We start from the raw sequence: 17,927 nt of genomic DNA, 5'->3' as shown, positions 1-17,927 counted from the left end.
TTAGTTATGTTTTTGAGGTCAATATATCCTTTGTCTAAATGTTAGAATGTAATCTCCATGAGAACAGATTTTTTTCTGTAAATTCCTGCTGATGTATTCCCAGCACCTAAACAGTACTCAGGACACAGGAGACATTCAATATCTACTGAACAAAATACTAATTTTCATATAATCCGTTCAGTTATAAATTTCCTATCACTGATACTACATTCTCAAAGCTTCACAGATGAACCATTTCCTCAGGACCTCATATTATAGAACTACTGAAATATTTCTCTAAGCTTACTCACATATTAGAGTTCAAATTTTGTTTTCTATGAACCTCTGATACTTTTTAAAATTATTTTATTTATTTTTTTTAAGATTTTATTTATTTATTTGACAGAGAGAGAGACATAGCGAGAGAGGGAACACAAGCAGGGGGAGTGGGAGAGAGAGAAGCAGGCTCCCTGCAGAGCAGGGAGCCCGATGTGGGGCTCGATCCCAGGACCCTGGGATCATGACCCAAGCCGAAGGCAGACGCTTAACGACTGAGCCACCCAGGTGCCCCTGATACTTTTTTTTAAAAGATTTTATTTATTTATTTTTGGGAGAGAGAACACAAGCAGTAGGGAGAGGTAGAGGGAGAGGGAGAAGCAGGGCTCGATCCTGGGATCATGACCTGAGCTGAAGGCAGCCTCTTAACTGACTGAGCCACCCAGGCGCCCCCCTCTGATACTTTCTAATCTTTATTTCTCTACCTATAAAACTCAGTTTGAGTGACAGATTTTATTCTCTCCAAGTTATCCAAATGAGTGTTCCCTCAACTTTTAAAATCTATAACCTCTTTCATAAACTCAAATTCTCACTTCTTCACTTTGAGATACTGGGCTTGACCTAGGCATTCTCTCATCCACTAAAGAGGCATTCTACATATCCTCATTAGCCAAGAAAATTCAGGCAAGCTTTTCTTATGCAGTTTGCATAACAAAAAGGCTTTTTTGTTATGCAGATATTTAGACTGAATTTAAGACTAAATATTCAGATATTTAGACTAAATTTAACGTTTCAAACTACATATACCCTGCCTAGAGATTCTCCTAATGCAAAACCACAATGACAAATTACACAATTACATTAATTTTTGTACTACTTCCCATTTCACTTTTTGTGATGATTTGTCACTTCAAGTTGTTTTTAAGTCTAGCTGTTAGTCAAATAATTCCTTAACATTCTAAATAGGAATATTTCTCCAGCCCTATAACTGGAAATAATCAATTCCTGCTCATCCAAGACTAAAATTAAAACTCAATACTCATAACTTAAAAAACACATTCCTTAGTTCAAGACAGAGCTTACCTCCCGATCTTGTGCAGTATCACTAAACCTAATCTCACTTTTCCTGATTTTCTTCTCATTCTGAATATCCTCTTCATCTTGTACCCAGGTTCTTTTTTGGCTACTGTAGGTTTCTCTTATTTTATTTTCAGATGGTGAAATCTCTTTTTGATATGTCTTAATCAAAGCCTTTTCCTCAGATTCTATGGTAATAGAATCTGAGGAATTAATCTCACCAGGATATACAGGAAGGTTTTCCTCATTTATATATTGAGATGGACTTAAGGTCAGTTTAGCTGCAACAAATTCAATGCTTGACTCCTTACTGAAGACTGGTTGAGCTTCTAAATGATTTAAATCAGTTGTATCTGCTTGAATCTGCTTCAGGTCATTAATACCAGTGACACTACAATTTCTCTTGTTTGGCAATCTGGGCAAAAATATTCCCAAAGAACATCTCCTCACTTTATCTTTTACAACTGTCACGAGTGGTACAGAATTAGTTTCAGCTCCATTATGAGAAATTTTACTTTTTTCATCTCTATCATCTTCAACATTGCTGGGCACTGTGTTAATATTATGTATTTCTGTAGCTTGCACTATACTCATATGATTGTGTGCCTTATTTACTAATGCAAATAATTGTTCTGGAGAAGGTGGTATATGAGGAGTTTGGAAATCTAAAACTTCTTCAGGTTTTCCATTCAAATTATTCAGATTTGATCTGACACTACTAAAACTTGCAGTATTAGATGCAATTGCAGGATCTGATGTTTCTCTAGAATTAGCATGAGTTTGAATAACTTGCTTAGTCAAGTCTGAATTACTGTGGAAATCTGTATTACATTTAGCTGTCTGAATATTTTTTCTTGGCTCCTTTGTACAGGCTATAGTAAACTGTTTGTCATTATTGAGCATTTTGGACTCATTTTCACATGTGGGTACAGAGGAATTTCCTATAACAATATTTAAATTCTTATTTCCAGCATTCGATGATATAGTTTCATCTTTATTCACAATTATCTGTCCTTGTTGAGGTAATGGAGGTAGCTGGCTTGAGAGATGAGGCTGAGAAGTAACACAAACATCATCAACAAAGGTCATCTTTAAATTATGTTCTGCCTTAACAACAAAGCCCTCCATTTGATCCTCTGGGAGCTTAGAAGATACTTGCTTTGAATTAGGTTTAGTTATCTCCCCCAGATCTTGACTATATAATAAAGTTTGATTAGCTATTAAATTTTGGGGCTCCTTAATCAGATCTTGATCTTTGAGCACTGTTGTAACACAGTCTGACTGTCCTTTGGTATTGGTTTGAGTCACTTTTTCCTTTTCTAACAAAGAACAAGAAGCAGAGAGAGGCAGTCCCTCAGATTTCAAGTAATATTCATTGGCTAAATTGTTTACATAAATAAGATCATTTTGCACTGGACAGTTATTGGCTTTCTCATCTTTATCACCTAAGGACATGACATTCCCCTCCAAATTATCAAAACAGGAAATAGCATTTGGTAAACAGGAATAATTATCACTGGATCCACACACAGCAATTGCATGACTATTTGTAAAATCCATGTTTCTTCTATCTGTACTGTTTAACTGACAGCTTACAATTTTTGCTTTTTCCAGTGTATAGGCCTGGTCTACAACTTTCCCCATGACCTCTTCATCTACAGTGCTATTGAATTTGATAACTTCTAACTCACTTTGACCCCTAGACAATGTATTAGTAGGAACAGAGGGTATCACATGATGCTTTTGCTTAGTGTAAAGAACAATTTTGTTTTCTACAGCCGGTGCTTGTTTTTCAATGACTTCTTGAACAGAGCTACTATCATTATGAAAAGAAATACCCAAAATTTTTCCATTAGCTATTTCAGATTTAGGGCATTCTTTAAGAATTTTCTCTGTGTCTTGACAATCAATGAAAACAGTATGGGACTTGGTGACTTCCAGATCATCATGATTATCTACAAACATTAGAGTTTTGTCTATTGGCCTGGTAGTTTTTTTATCTGGTGAGACAGTTTTACATTCTAAGGCAGTTGTGTGACTTCTAGTCATCTCCATGTCATCTTGCCCATATATATACAAAACAGTTTTAGAAGTTCCTGCCAAAGGCACCAAATGGGAATCCTCTCTATCTTCCAGGGCAGTTTTGTTGTTTATTTCCACTGTATAGCTCTGGGTGATATCCATATCATTTTTATCATTTTTGGAAAATGCAGCAGTCTTGTCATTTTTGAGTCTAAGGCTTTTCCTTCTCTGACTTTTGCCTGATATAGTTTCATTCAGAAATTCTGGTTTTTGTACATCATCGTTTTTCCAAAAGGTTGATTTAGATACTTCCATGTTATCACCAGCTATAAATCCTACAGCTTTCTCTATAGGACCATTGTTAGACCATCCCCTCAGTAGTGTTAGCTCGTTGACTTTTGCTGAATGGTCACTCTCACCATTCTCTGGAAAGGAAACATTCTCCTCAGCAGAAGCAGGTGTCAGTTTTGGCTTTTCTAGGCTTTTCCTTTTGTATAGTTCAAAGTCAAGTCTGTCTGTAAGCACAGTGCTCTCCTTTGCTTGGTAGTCAATGAAAACAGTATGGGACTCTGTCATTTCCAGTTCATCGTAATTATCTACAAACATTACAGTTTTGTCCATCGGCCTAGTGGTTATTTTATCTGGTGAGACAGTTTTACAGTCTAAGGCAGTTGTGTGACTTTTAGTGGCCTCCATGTCATCTTGCCCACATGTATACAAAACAGTCTTAGAAGTTCCAGCCAAATGGGAATCTTGTTCATGTAATAAAGCTTTATGATTTATTTCCACTGTATAACTCTTAGTGATATCCATATCATTCTCATTATCTTCTGAAAATACAATAGTCTTATCAATTTTTTGTCTGCCAACACTTTTCCTTCCACAAATTTTGACATCTTGCTTTTCATTCAGAAATCCACGTTTTTGTATGCTTTTGTCTTCTAACACATCTATGTTATCATTAGAAATAAATGCTCCAGTTTTTTCTGTAGGAATTGTATTACATTTTTCAACTTTTACAGTTATCTGTCTGTCTACTGTTGTTAGCTGGCTGTTAGAATTTTCTAAATTAGTTTTACCCAATTCTTGTACTTCAGAAGGACCAAATCCAATGACAACAGTGTGACTCTTGGTTAGATCCATATTTTGTTCCTCCTCTGAACAAATAATTGTTTTGTTATGGGAACAGCCAGGTGTGGGATTGCCTACACTTTTCCTCAGTGGCTCAGGCAGTTTAGAATTCTGGCCTGATACAGGTTTCTCTGTGTAACTGTTAACAGCAGTATTATGATTTTTCATGGTAGACTGTCCTTCTAATGAAAATAGTGACTCTGTGGTAGGAAACAAAGATGGCTCACATGAAACTGTATTTCCCAGTGCTATTTGTTTCTTAAGATTTCCACCAGAGTATACTATACTATGGCTCAGTGCTATGTCTTGATTAATATCAGCTGACTGAGGAGAATCTTTATCAAGATAGGGTGCAGTCTTTAAAACTTGATCTTTTTCTTTGCCCCACATGTCAGTTGGAATGTTTTTAGATATTATGTTTGGCTGCTGGGATGGTTCAATATGACTTTTGGTCATTTCTTCCCATTCATCTGAAGGGCTTTTGCTGTGAGAGTGAAATTTACTGGTATTCTCAAATATTAGATTGTAAGATGCAAGAGGAGCTTGACTTTGTAAGTTAGTTGTGTGACTTTTAGTCAAATCCATATCTTCACCTGTGAAGATTTCAGTCTTTTTGTCAGTCAATGAAATAGATAAAGAATTTGCCAGGCTCTGCTGTAATCTTCCCTTAGATACATGAGGAACTAAGCTACAATTTATATTCATTTCCCCATCCTCTGACATGGTTATGAGATTTTGGAGCATCATTTCTTTTTCAGATATTGGTGTGTCTGCTCTCTGTATATTTGTCTGATCTTGTTTAAAAATCTGATTATCTATTGCAACTGTATGACTCCTGGTAATGTCCATGCTATCCTCTCCTGAATAAATAGTTTTCTCTGTGAGAAGAGAGATGGCATCTAGTTTGGGATACATTTTAGAATAATTACTACCATTCTTCAGCAAATTCTTCTCTTCTCTCATAACTGAGAGACACTTGGTCAGTTCCATGGCATCATTACTACTAGAATAGAAAAATGTCTTATAATTTTGAGTTGCTGGGCTGGAACATATAGATTCTGGGATTATGGCCAATGTTCTGGCATCTTGGTTAGAAGTCTGTGTGCCTGTGTGAGTTTCTGTCCCGGTAATATGACTTTTGGTAATATGTATTTCACCATTAGGGTTTAAAGAAGGGTCTTGAAAAGCAGCATTTGGTTTATTCTTAAAGATTGTCTTCCTTCCTGGAGCTTTAGTTCCATAATCTGTCATAACCTCCATCATGACATTCTGAGTTTGATTTTCTGTATTAGATAAATTATCTGATGAGGGTAAATTCTGTATAGTGTGATTAGTTGTCAAGTCCATAAAATCATTGCCATAAATTGTAATATCATCACCTTTAAATTCCCTTAAGCTGACCTCACTGGATGTGGGAACCAAAGTCTGAATATTGGCTGTATGACACTGGGTGAAATTCATCCCATCATCTTGTTCTCTAGAGATTCTAGTCATATTATTACTATTTTCATTTACCCTAAGAGATACATGCATTTGATGTACAGAAGAGGCCCTATTTGATTCTTTGGGATGAATAGATATCTCGAAATTTTCTTTATCAGGTCCTGTTAGAGAGGCATTAGATTTTCCCATTTTCAATCTTTTTATGAAGTCGTTAAAATTTATTTTCTTTTCTGAAGAAGTGCTTTGATCCGTGGAAAAATTTAATTCTTTTTTCATTCTTGAATCCTTAGTATGGAGCTTTAAGTTAGCCAGAAATGATGTGGTATCTATCTTAGTGGACTTTTCACTTTTAGGACAATCTAAAAGGCCTTTGGTAATCATTATGGTGTGACTTGTTGTTAGGTCCATCTGGTTTTCATCTGAAAAGATGACTGTTTGGTCATTTGCATGTTTCCTTTCATGGTTGTGTTCTGTAATTGAAATCTATAATGAAAGCAAAATATAGGAGATCAGATCAAATGCAAACTTTTAAGAAAGGTATTTTATAATATGTACTATATATAGAGTGCTATATAAATAATCCTCAACGATGGCTTCATGATACACTGGTTTGTTTGAATCAGTGGTGCGGTATGTAGCATGTAATTTGTTATTACATTTTTTTTCAAAGTCTGTAAATGCTTTTAGTGTTTTTCGACAAATAAAAGTTCAAGGTTAATTATACACCAACTAGAATGACTAAAAAATGAAAAAGACTGACAATATCAAATGTAACTATAATGAAAATTCTAATTACTATATTAGATAGGTCATTCTCATTCTAAGTAAAAAACACTTAGAATGGGCTAAGAGCATGATGGCTAATTTATAGTACACTCTACTCTTGGAAGTTGGGTTCTCTTTGAATCTTAATGCAATGGTTTTATTTGTAAGGAAACAGTCTAACTCCTTGCTACTCAAAGTATGTTTTGTGAACTAGTACACTAGTATCATCAGGAGATTGTTAGAAGTGTAGAATCTCAGGGCCTGCCCCAGATATACTGAAAAAGAATCTATATTTTAACAAAATCCTGCATATGCCCATTATAGTCTGAGAAGTCCTGATATAATTATATATTTCCCTATTATTTAAACTGGCCATGATTGAACTGTCCTTAGGTTAACTGCAAAGGTAGGAAGTTTTCCAGTCTACGCTGGTCTACTTTAGTAAGTAATCCCTAAATCATGCCATTACCATTAATTTTTTTGTGTGTTAACTATAAGGGAGAATAAAATAAAAGGCATGTGCATGAACTCATACCTCTCTCTGTTGCATCTGGGTCTGAATGGGAGCACAAAGCAGTGTGTTCATCCCTATTGAGAAAGATGAAAAAACTACAGTCAATAGCAAAAATATGTATCACCAAGAGCCTGATTTTTCTTTCCTTAGGTTCTTGATCATTTATGAGAATTTATTGAAGTTTTATCAGTTACTAAGCCCTTCATAAGGACTGAGGTATTAAATTTCATTAAGACTTCTAATTGTCCCTTGGTGCTCAGTGGGTTAAGTCTTCAACTCTTGATTTTGGCTCGGGTCCTGATTTCAGGGTCTTGAGATTGAGCCCCACGTTGGGCTCCGCATACTGTGGGGAGTCTGCTTCTCTACCTCTCCCTCTGCCCTTCACCCCGTGTGCTCTCTCTCTCTTAAATAAATATTTTATTTTTAAAAAAAGATTTCATTTGAGAGAAAGCATGAGTGAAGGGAAGGGCAGAGGGAGAGGAAGAAGCAGTCCCTGTTGAGCATGGAGCCTGATGTGGGGCTCGATCCCAGGACCCTGAGACCATGACCTGAGCCGAAGTGAGACCTTAACCAACTGAGCCACCCAGGCACCCCTAAATAAATCTTAAAAAAAAAAACAACAACAACTTATAATTGTCCCATTTTAGGGACAGAGAGATCTGTGATTATTGTATACTCTACGTGACTGAAATATTTTTAGAATGTGGTGATTTTATTTATTTATTTATTTATTTTAAAGATTTTATTTATTTATTTGACAGAGAGAGAGACAGCGAGAGAGGGAACACAAACAGGGGGAGTGGGAGAGGGAGAAGCAGGCTTCCCGCCGAGCAGGGAGCCCGATGCGGGGCTCAATCCCAGGACCCTGGGATCATGACCTGAGCAGAAGGCAGAAGCTTAACGACTGAGCCACCCAGGCACCCCTAGAATGTGGTGATTTTAAAGGTGGAAAGTTTGGACTACTTTTTTTACCCTTTACTTCTTTATTTTTATTCCCTGTATAGTAGAGGTTACATGGTAAAGAGTACCAATTCATGAGACTGAAATGTTAGAGTAAGATTTTTTTTTTTTTTTTTAATTTATTTATTTATTTATTTATTTATTTGACAGAGAGAGACACAGTGAGAGAGGGAACAGAAGCAGGGGGAGTAGGAGAGGGAGAAGCAGGCTTCCCGTCGAGCAGGGAGCCCGATGCGGGGCTCGATCCCAGGACCCTGGGATCATGACCTGAGCCGAAGGCAGACGCTTAACGACTGAGCCACCCAGGCGCCCCTAGAGTAAGATTTTGAAGCATCTTTTATTCTATGTTAAGGAATCTAGATGTTACCATGATGAGATGTGCATTTTATAAAAATAACTCCAGAGAAGGAGAAAAAAGTAGATTTAAGAGAAGATGAACCAGTGAGGAGCTGCTGTAATAGTACAGATACAAACAGGATGAGAATTTCTGTTTGGGTAAGAGAAAATGAGAATGGAAATAAAGGATTAGACTCAGGACACTTTAGAATTGAAATATAAAGATTAGATGGACTTTGGAAATAAGGAAGGGATTGAAGATGCTGTAATAAAACAGGAAATACATTTTTATAATATTTAAGTTTAAAGGCAAATCTCTAGAACATTTTTAAAAAGCTTTTATTTAAATTCTGGTTAACATACAGTGTAATATTAGTTTCATATGTACAATACAGTGATTCAACACTTCCATACAACACCCAGTGCTCATCACAAAAATCTTTGAAACATTTTAAAGAGTTTATGGCAACCTTGATTGAATATGAAGTAATTATAGGCTTTTTGTTAAAAATCTTACTTATATATCAAGCTTTCATTCACTTATCCAACAAATATTTACTCAGAACTTATTATGTGCCCCAAAACTCAACTACCTACTAAGGCACAAAGAACACAAAATTTCTGGACTCAGAGTTCCCAGTTTAATTAAGGAGCCAGAAGGAAATACCTAAAATACAATATGATAAATTCTACAAAAGACTCAGAAATAAAAGGGGTATTAAACCATTACAGGACAGAGTGACTCCTTGGTTTTGTCAGAAAAGGCTCCATTTAAGCCAGTACAACTTGATGTGTGGTGCCAGTCTGTGAACTGCTTGTTACCAATTCATGATGAAATAAGGAGCTTGCAGCCAATGTAAATCATGTGATATTTCTTTCATCAAGAAAGCTTTGCTAAGAAAAAAATGTCAGCTAACTAAACAGTAGTTTACTGCCATAGTTGGTTTACATTCTAGTGCAAGTTCCGTTTATGTCATGGATTATTAACAGTTTGAGGGCTAGCTACTTTGTTTGTTTGTTTTTTTATTAAGATTTTATTTTTAAGTAATCTCTACACCCAATGTGGAGCTCAAACTCACAACCCTGAGATCAAGGGTTGCATGTTCCACCAACTGAGCCAGCCAGGCACCCTGGACTGGCTACATTGAATAGCACTGAAGTTAACCTAAGTGAAAAACTAAGTTAGGTGAAAAATGAGCAGACTAATAGGCAACTTGGAGTAGGAAGGGCACTTCAGAGAGAAGAAACAAATGGATACCCAGAAAAAAAGTCAACATGGGGATCTATTAATACTTCTTCATGGGCTAGAGCATATCTATAAAGGGCAAGAGATAAGGTAGGAGAAGTCAAGCCAAATTTTAAAGAGCCTTCAAAGTCTATGCCAAAGAATGTGGGTTTTATCCTGTAAGCAAAAAAGTGTCATTGAAAAATTTTAAGTTGGGAGGTAATATCAGATTTAGAAATATGTAGAATGGATTATAGGGATAAGAAACTAAATACAATAGCCCCTGAAAGAATAATGAATAATGAAGATTTGAACTCAAACAGTGGCAGAAGGAACAGAGAGGAGGTAAAAGATTTGCAAGATATTTAAGAGAAAGAATAGAGAGTGAAGACAAATGGATATAGAGAATGAGGAAAAAGTTCAAAAATGACTCAATTTCTGACTTGAGTGAATGAGTGAGTGGGAATCCAAAATAGAGAAAACAAGTGGAACAGCAGGTCTGGCAGAAATCATAGCATATTTGTGAAATTTCATATTGAGGATTTTGTATAAAGAACAGAGCTCTTTACATTTTTTTCCAAAGTTCTTTTACACATTACTCTGTCCGAAATTTGGCTGAAGAGAAAGTTATGTGGTAAGAAAAGTATTCTGGTCATACTCACCAGTAATCTCATAGTAGTTATCTTCTGGATTCTTATTCCTAAAAATTAAAAAGTATTTTAAAAATCTATATCCCAAACAATGATCAAGAATCATAACATTTGAAAGAGTAGGGAAGGTGAAAGGTTTTCAAAGGGTGACTGTCAGAAAAATACAATGACATCTTTAAAAAGACTCATCTAACTCTGGCAGAAAAAAATTACAAGGCAGTCAAAGGAACCTTTTCAGATTGGTCTTAAGGCTTTGTTAATTTCAAGGATACTATAAAAATATGCTTAATATATGCTGTTGTTTTTTTTTAAAGAACAACCTACAAAGCAACTCATTATCTAGAGATTTAGCCTTAAAAAAAAGCAAATAAAAGAAAACAACCCAAACATCCATCAACAGGGAGCTGACTAAATGCTGATGCAAACATACAACAAATTATGAAAGACTGAGGTATATCTATATGTAACAACATGGAAAGTGTTATCAGACATATTATTAAGTGTTCTCATTTTTGTCTTGTTAAAAACAAAAACTAAAGATAAACATGCACTTGGATATACATTTAAGTTTCTGCAAAGACATCTAAAATTATCAGGGTGCCTGAGTGGCTCAGTCAGTTAAGCATCTGACTCTTGATCTCAGCTCAGGTCTTGATCTCAGGGTTGTTGAGTTCAAGCCCCATGCTGGGCTCCACACTCAGCGGTGGTTAACTGTGAGGAGCCTAAGCTTAGAGAATCTTCTGAATCAGTATATAAAAAGAATCTTTTTTTCCAGCTCAAGAGTAGTCAATTACATGGAAAATTTAGAATTTATTTAACCAGTCCCTGATAGATCCTTAGGATCTTTTACCTCCTTTGCTATTACAATAAATGCTGCAGCAAATAACCTTATATGTTCGTTTTAAACATTTACAAGTATCTTGAAATAAATTCCCAGACATGAAATTACTGAGTCAAAGGGCATGTGTATTTAAAATTTTGAATGATACTGCCAACTGCCTTCTTCAGTTTATATCCACTAGCAAAGAGCGACTTTTTACCTATATTCTTTTTTTTTTAAGTTCTATTTATTTGCGGGAGGGAGGGGCAGAGGGAGAAGGACAAGCAGACTCCCTGCTGAGAACTGGATATGAGGCTCGATCCCAGGACCCTGAGATCATGACCCAAGCTGAAGTCCTGGGTCCCTGCTCCCTGCTCAGTGGGGAGCCTGCTTCCCCCTCTCCCTCTGCCGCTCCCTCTGATTGTGCTCTCTCTCTCTCTCAAATGAATAAAATATTTAAAAAATAAACACTGCATTTGATAGGAATAAACAGCTTTTAAAATATAATTTGAATCACATTTTCTTTACTTACTGTATAAACAGAACATTTTCTCCCGCTTCTGTTTCTAAAAATAAAATAAAAATTAAATTTGTTCAAGGATACACTGATAAAGCATTAGAAAAATTGCATATGAACATTAACAATTAAAAAAAATAAATTACTAACTACCCACCTTACTTTCTGACCCCATGGCTCAAGCTATACTTTTTAAGCAATAAGATAGACAGTTTTATCAATCACCTGGTTAGATAGCCACAGCAAAATTTAATAGAAAACAGATTTACCTGCAATTTCTGACTTTCTTACTATTTTCATATGAGACTCTGTCTGGAATACTCTAGAAAAGAAAATGAAGATTACTGAAAATCTGCAATTTAAAAAAAAAGATTTTATTTATTTATTCTGGATGGGGGCATGAGCAGTGGCGGGCTGGTGCGGGGGTGGGGGGGAATGGGGAGACAGGGAGGAGGGGTTGGGGTTGGGGACGGACAAGCGGATTCCCTGCTGAGCGCGGAGCCCAACCTGGTGGCTTGTGGCTCTGAGCTGGGCTGTCTCAGGCCGTGAGATCATAACCTGAGCCGAAACCAAGAGTCTGATGCTTAACACACTGAGCCACCCAGGCACCCATGAAAATCTGCAATTTTTTTTTTTAAGATTTTATGCATTTATTTGATAGAGAGAAAGAGAGACAGCGAGAGAGGGAACACAAGCAGGGGAAGTGGGAGAGGGAGAAGCAGGCTTCCCGCTGAGCAGAGAGCCCGATGCGGGGCTTGATCCCAGCAGTCTGGGATCATGACCTGAGCTGAAGGCAGACGCTTAACAACTGAGCCACTCAGGTGTCCTGAAAATCTGCATTTTCAATTAGAACCCTATGGTGTTAATTTATAGTCTGTTTTGAGATAAAGATAACTGATTTCAGCTTCCTCTTTGCTACATCATGTACTATTAATATTTCAAATGCCAAAATGCATTTAACATTAAAATGTTGTTTTTAATGAACTCTGACAAAAATCATTATTTTATCCCTCTCAATAACCTAAAATATTCACTCTATTCAACGAAACATTTATTAAGCACCACTATATACTTGATGCTATATACTAGAGTCTGATATATGATCCTTGACCTCAAGGAGTTTTCACTGTAAGTAGAGCTGGAACAATGATTATAAACTTTTGTTATTAACAGTTCAGATAAGGGGACATGGACTCCAGAGGAAGGGATCTCTTTTGATTGGATGATTAAGCTTCTGGAGAAGCAGCATTTGATATCTGCCTTAAAGAATCTGGCTAGTTCATTTTTGTTCTAATATTAAGTATCATTCATTATTGAGAACCTAGTCTTAATAAGAAAGAAAATTTAGTTTCAATTACAGGGGCACCTGCATGGCTCAGTCAGTTAAACATCTACTTTTGGCTCGGGTCATGATCCCAGGGCCCTGGGATTGAGCCCCACATCAGGCTCCCTGCTCAGTGGGGAGCCTGCTTCTCCCTCTCCCTCTGCTCCTCTTGGCCCGGCTCCTGCTCTCTCTTTTTCAAATAAATAAATAAAATCTTAAAAAGAAAATTTAGTTTCAATTACAAAAAAGCAGTGAACATTTGCATACATACTGTGTGACAAGCATTCTGTTCTTTATATACATTTTTAATGATTATAACAATTATCATGTTATTTTACAGATGTAGATATTGAAGGTCATAAAGTTTAAGTAAGTCCCAGGGTCATATACCCAGTAAGTGGCAAAACCAAAATGCAAACCCAAATCTGTCTGACTTCAAAACCTGAGCTTATAACTACAAAGCTATACTTGAAAACTTTTCTTCAAATCATTTACAATAGAATAGAAGCCTTTTTATTCAATATGAGCTGGATCAGTAGTTGGTCCATTAATCAAAAAAAAAAAAAAAAAAAAAAAAACCTTTAAAAAAAAAAAATTTAAAATAAAACCTAAAAAATAAAAAAAAAAAAAAAAAAAAAAAAAAAAAAAACCACTTAAAATAAGGAATCTTAACTGATACCTACATAACTTAAATATTAAAAAAAATTAAAACACATAAGTAGATTTTAATTTGCAAATCTCTGAATGTCAATCTGAGGACTTTACTTTTGAGTGGATCTACTGGTACAATTTTAGTGTATTTATAAAGTGGAATAAAAAAAACTTTTTTTTTTTTTAATTTATTTATTTATTTGAGAGAGAGAATGAGATAGAGAGAGCATGAGAGGGGGGAGGGTCAGAGGGAGAAGCAGACTCCCTGCTGAGCAGGGAGTCCGATGTGGGACTCGATCCCAGGACTCCAGGATCATAACCTGAGCCGAAGGCAGTCGCTTAACCAACTGAGCCACCCAGGCGCCCCAAAAAACTTTTTTTTTTTTAAAGATTTTATTTATTTGACACAGAGAGAGAGGGCACAAGCAGGGTGAGCAGCAGGCAGAGGGAGAAGCAGGCTCCCCGCTGAGCAAGGAGCCCGATGCAGGACTCGATCCCAGGACCCCAGGATCATGACCTGAGCTGAAGGCAGACGCTTAACCGACTGAGCCACCCAAGCGTCCAGACAAAGAAACTTTCAAGTAATATGAACACAGACTCCTAGATTTTCTTTTTTTTTTTTTTTAAAGATTTTTATTTATTTATTTGAGAGAGAGAGAATGAGAGAGAGCACATGAGAGAGGGGAGGGTCAGAGGGAGAAGCAGACTCCCTGCAGAGCAGGGAGCCCGACGCGGGACTCGATCCAGGGACTCCAGGATCATGACCTGCAGACTCCTAGATTTTCATGAAAGATTTCCCCATGGTTGTCTCAGCCATACCAAATTTTTATTTTATTTTATTTTAAGATTTTATTTATTTATTTGACAGAGGGAGACACAGCAAGAGAGGGAATACAAGCAGGGGGAGTGGGAGAAGGAGAAGCAGGCTCCCCGTGGAGCAGGGAGCCCTATGCGGAGCTCGATCCCAGGACCCCGAGATCATGACCTGAACCGAAGGCAGATGCTTAACAACTAAGCCACCCAGGTGCCCAGAAGTTTTTTTTTTTTTTTTAAGATTTTATTCATCTATTTGACAGAGAGAGAGAGAGAGAGCACACCAGGGGGAGCAGCAGACAGAGGGAGAGGGAGAAGCAGGCTCCCCGCTGAGCAGGGAGCCCAATGCGGGGCTCGATCCCAAGACCCCGGAATCATGGCCCCAGCCGAAGGCAGCTGCCGAACCGACTGAGCCACCCAGGCATCCCTTGAAAGAATTTTTTAAAATAAATTCACCTTGGGCGCCTGGGTGGCTCAGTTGGTTAGGCGACTGCCTTCGGCTCAGGTCATGATCCTGGAGTCCCGGGATCGAGTCCCGCATCGGGCTCCCTGCTCAGCAGGGAGTCTGCTTCTCCCTCTGACCCTCCCCCCTCTCATGTGCTCTCTCTCTCTGTCAAATAAATAAATAAAATCTTTAAAAAAAAATAAAAATAAAAAATAAAATAAAATAAATTCACCTTTATCAAAGTTTTCCGTGCTGTTCCTTACAATTTTCATAGAAATAAGTATCTTTATCTTTGAACTCATTTTCATCAGTTTATGTAATATTAAATTAAATTATGCAATTACAACAACTTCAACTAGATAAACAAGACAAGTACTTCTTGGTAAGCCTACCAATTGACTCTCCGGATCTAAAGTTTATGGACAGGAAAGAACATTCTTTGTGCTATAGATATCAGTATACTTTACAAGGGGAATGGAAAATATAGGTTAATTCTAACAATTCAGTGAGCTGGGAATTATTAAAGAGTGCTTTTACTATGCATGTTTCTACATCTAGAATCCTGTAATTCTTTTTCAATTAATCTATTTAACAAAGATAATTTTTTTGAAACATCACTCATACATTGTTCAATATTACTTAAATTGACACTATTTGTGATAACATACACTATCTTATTTTGGCCATGCAATACTATGAGATATGAGATATGTAAGAACTATTATTTCCATCCTAAAAAAAGGAGGAAGCTGATGCTCTGTTAAATGACTTAAACTAGGGACTATTTAGTAATAAGCCAGAACTGTTCAGTTTTTTTGGTTTTGAACCTGAAATTCCTTTTAATATCCAAGAGCCATTTTAGGAAAGTAAGCATAATGAGTAGATTATATCCCAGGAAAGGAAAGGGTGGACTAGGTTTAATAGTATTTGGGAAAGTCTATCAGAAGAAGTGGAAAAAGCAGTAGACTAGGAGTCAGGAGACCTATATTAAACAACTGTGGTTCTGTCACTACCTACATTATCTCGGGAAAGTCATGTCACGTCCCTGGCTTTAATCTTCTTGGTAAAACATAAAGAGTTTGGATTATACTTACTTACTTATTTAGTAGGCTCCATTCTCAGCAAGGAACCCAACATGGGGCTTGAACTCACAACATAAGACTGAGATCAAGACCTGAGCCAAGAGCAAGAGTCGGACACAACTGACTGAGCCACACAGGTGCCCATACTTATTTTTTTAATTTATCATTATTATTATTTTTAAATATTTTATTTATTTATTTGAGAGAGAACACGAGTCGGGGGGAGGACGCAGAGGAACAAGAAGACTCCCCACTGAGCATGGAGCTCAAAGCAGGCTCACACAGGGCTGGATCCCAGGACCCCAAGATCATGACCTGAGCCGAAGTCACACACTTAACTGACTGAGCCATGCAGGTGCCCTAGAAAGTACAATTCTGAATGAAGACATAACAATTATGACTATGTACCGATGAACATACAGAATCAATACTCATAAAGAAAAACTATTGGAAATATAAAGAGAGAGAGTGAGATACAGTATCAACAGGACACTAATTTACCTCTCATAATTCATGCAGATTAAACTGAATAAAATTTAAGATTATAGAAGTTCCAAATAACATAAGGTATAAGGTAGATATAATTGATATATATCAAACTCTACACCCTAAAATACAAAATATCTTCTTTTTAAATACCTATGGATCATTTACAAAAATTCATTTTTTATTAAAAAAATTTTAATAAAAACAAAATAATACAGATTAACATTCTCTGACTGCAATAAAACTAAAAATTAATGACAACAAAATACCCTTACCACTTGGCTATTTTAAAATTCTCTATTAAACAACTTTTTTTTTTTTTTAAGATTTTATTTATTTATTTGACAGACACAGACAGCGAGAGAGGGAACACAAGCAGGGGGAGTGGGAGAGGGAGAAGCAGACTTCCCGCTGAGCAGGGAGCCCGATGTGGGGCTCGATCCCAGGACCCTGGGATCATGACCTGAGCCGAAGGCAGACGCTTAATGACTGAGCCACCCAGGCGCCCCTATTAAACAACTCTTGAATCAGTGAAGAAATACAAATATACTGCTGAACATCAAGAAAATAATCATGAAAACAATATATATAAGAATTAAATTAATAAATTGGGGCACCTTGGTAGCTCAGTCAGTTAAGCACCTGACTCTTCGTTTTGGCTCAGGTCATGATCTCAGGGTTGTGAGACTGAGTCTCACATTGGTCTCTCCACTCCACGTGGCGTCTGCTTCCCCTCTCCCTCTGCCTCTCCTCCCACTCGTACACACTCTCTCTCTAAAATAAATCAATAAATCTTTAAAAAACTAAGGGCACCTGGGTGGTTCAGGGGCTAAGCAGCTGCCTTCGGCTCAGGTCATGATCTCAGGGTCCTGAGATAGAGCCCTGCACTGGGCTCCCTGCTCAGTGGGGAGTCTGCTTCTCTCTCTCGCTCTGCTGCTCCCCCTGCTTGTGCACTCTAGCTCATGCTCATTCTCAAATAAATAAAATCTTTAAAATTTAAAGTAAAAAAGTAAATTAATATATTAATTTAGGGAAAAGTAACATCTTTGTGATGTTGAATCTTTTTTTTTTTTTAAAGATTTTATTTATTTATTTGAGAGAGAGAGCAGAGCAAGCGAGAGAGAGAGAGCACGAGCAGGGGTGAGGGGCAGAGGGAGAGGAGGAAGCAGGCTTCCTGCTGAGCAGGGAGCCCCTAGCGATGTTGTATCTTTTTATTCAGAAAATTGTTATAACTCCATTTGCACAATTTTTTAGTATCCTTCAGTAATGGTTTATCCTTTATATGCTTTTATTATTAAATACATAGAAACAAAATATAACACAATGGGGGGAAAAGGTATTTATCTTCTATCTGGTTATTATTTATATATAGGAAATATACCAATTTTCATATATTATTATTATTATTTTT

The 17,927-nt window shown here is 36.9% G+C and overlaps 1 protein-coding gene across 1 annotated transcript in view; it reads right to left on the bottom strand.

Annotated features, from left to right (window-relative positions):
- KNL1 (kinetochore scaffold 1) overlaps positions 1-17,927 on the bottom strand; it is a 65,041-nt gene that overhangs the window by 21,274 nt on the left and 25,840 nt on the right. Inside the window, exons 6-10 of the mRNA XM_032418016.1 lie at positions 11,985-12,037; positions 11,731-11,764; positions 10,391-10,428; positions 7,229-7,281; positions 1,339-6,411 (exon numbers count right to left, since the gene is read on the bottom strand). Of these exons, the coding sequence (XP_032273907.1) occupies positions 1,339-6,411; positions 7,229-7,281; positions 10,391-10,428; positions 11,731-11,764; positions 11,985-12,037 (5,251 nt within the window). The remainder of the gene's footprint in view (positions 1-1,338; positions 6,412-7,228; positions 7,282-10,390; positions 10,429-11,730; positions 11,765-11,984; positions 12,038-17,927) is intronic.

The sequence above is a fragment of the Phoca vitulina genome, unplaced genomic scaffold, assembly GCF_004348235.1.
Source record: "Phoca vitulina isolate PV1807 unplaced genomic scaffold, GSC_HSeal_1.0 scaffold20, whole genome shotgun sequence".
NCBI lineage: Eukaryota > Metazoa > Chordata > Mammalia > Carnivora > Phocidae > Phoca > Phoca vitulina.
This window is presented reverse-complemented; position numbering and strand designations above follow the sequence as displayed.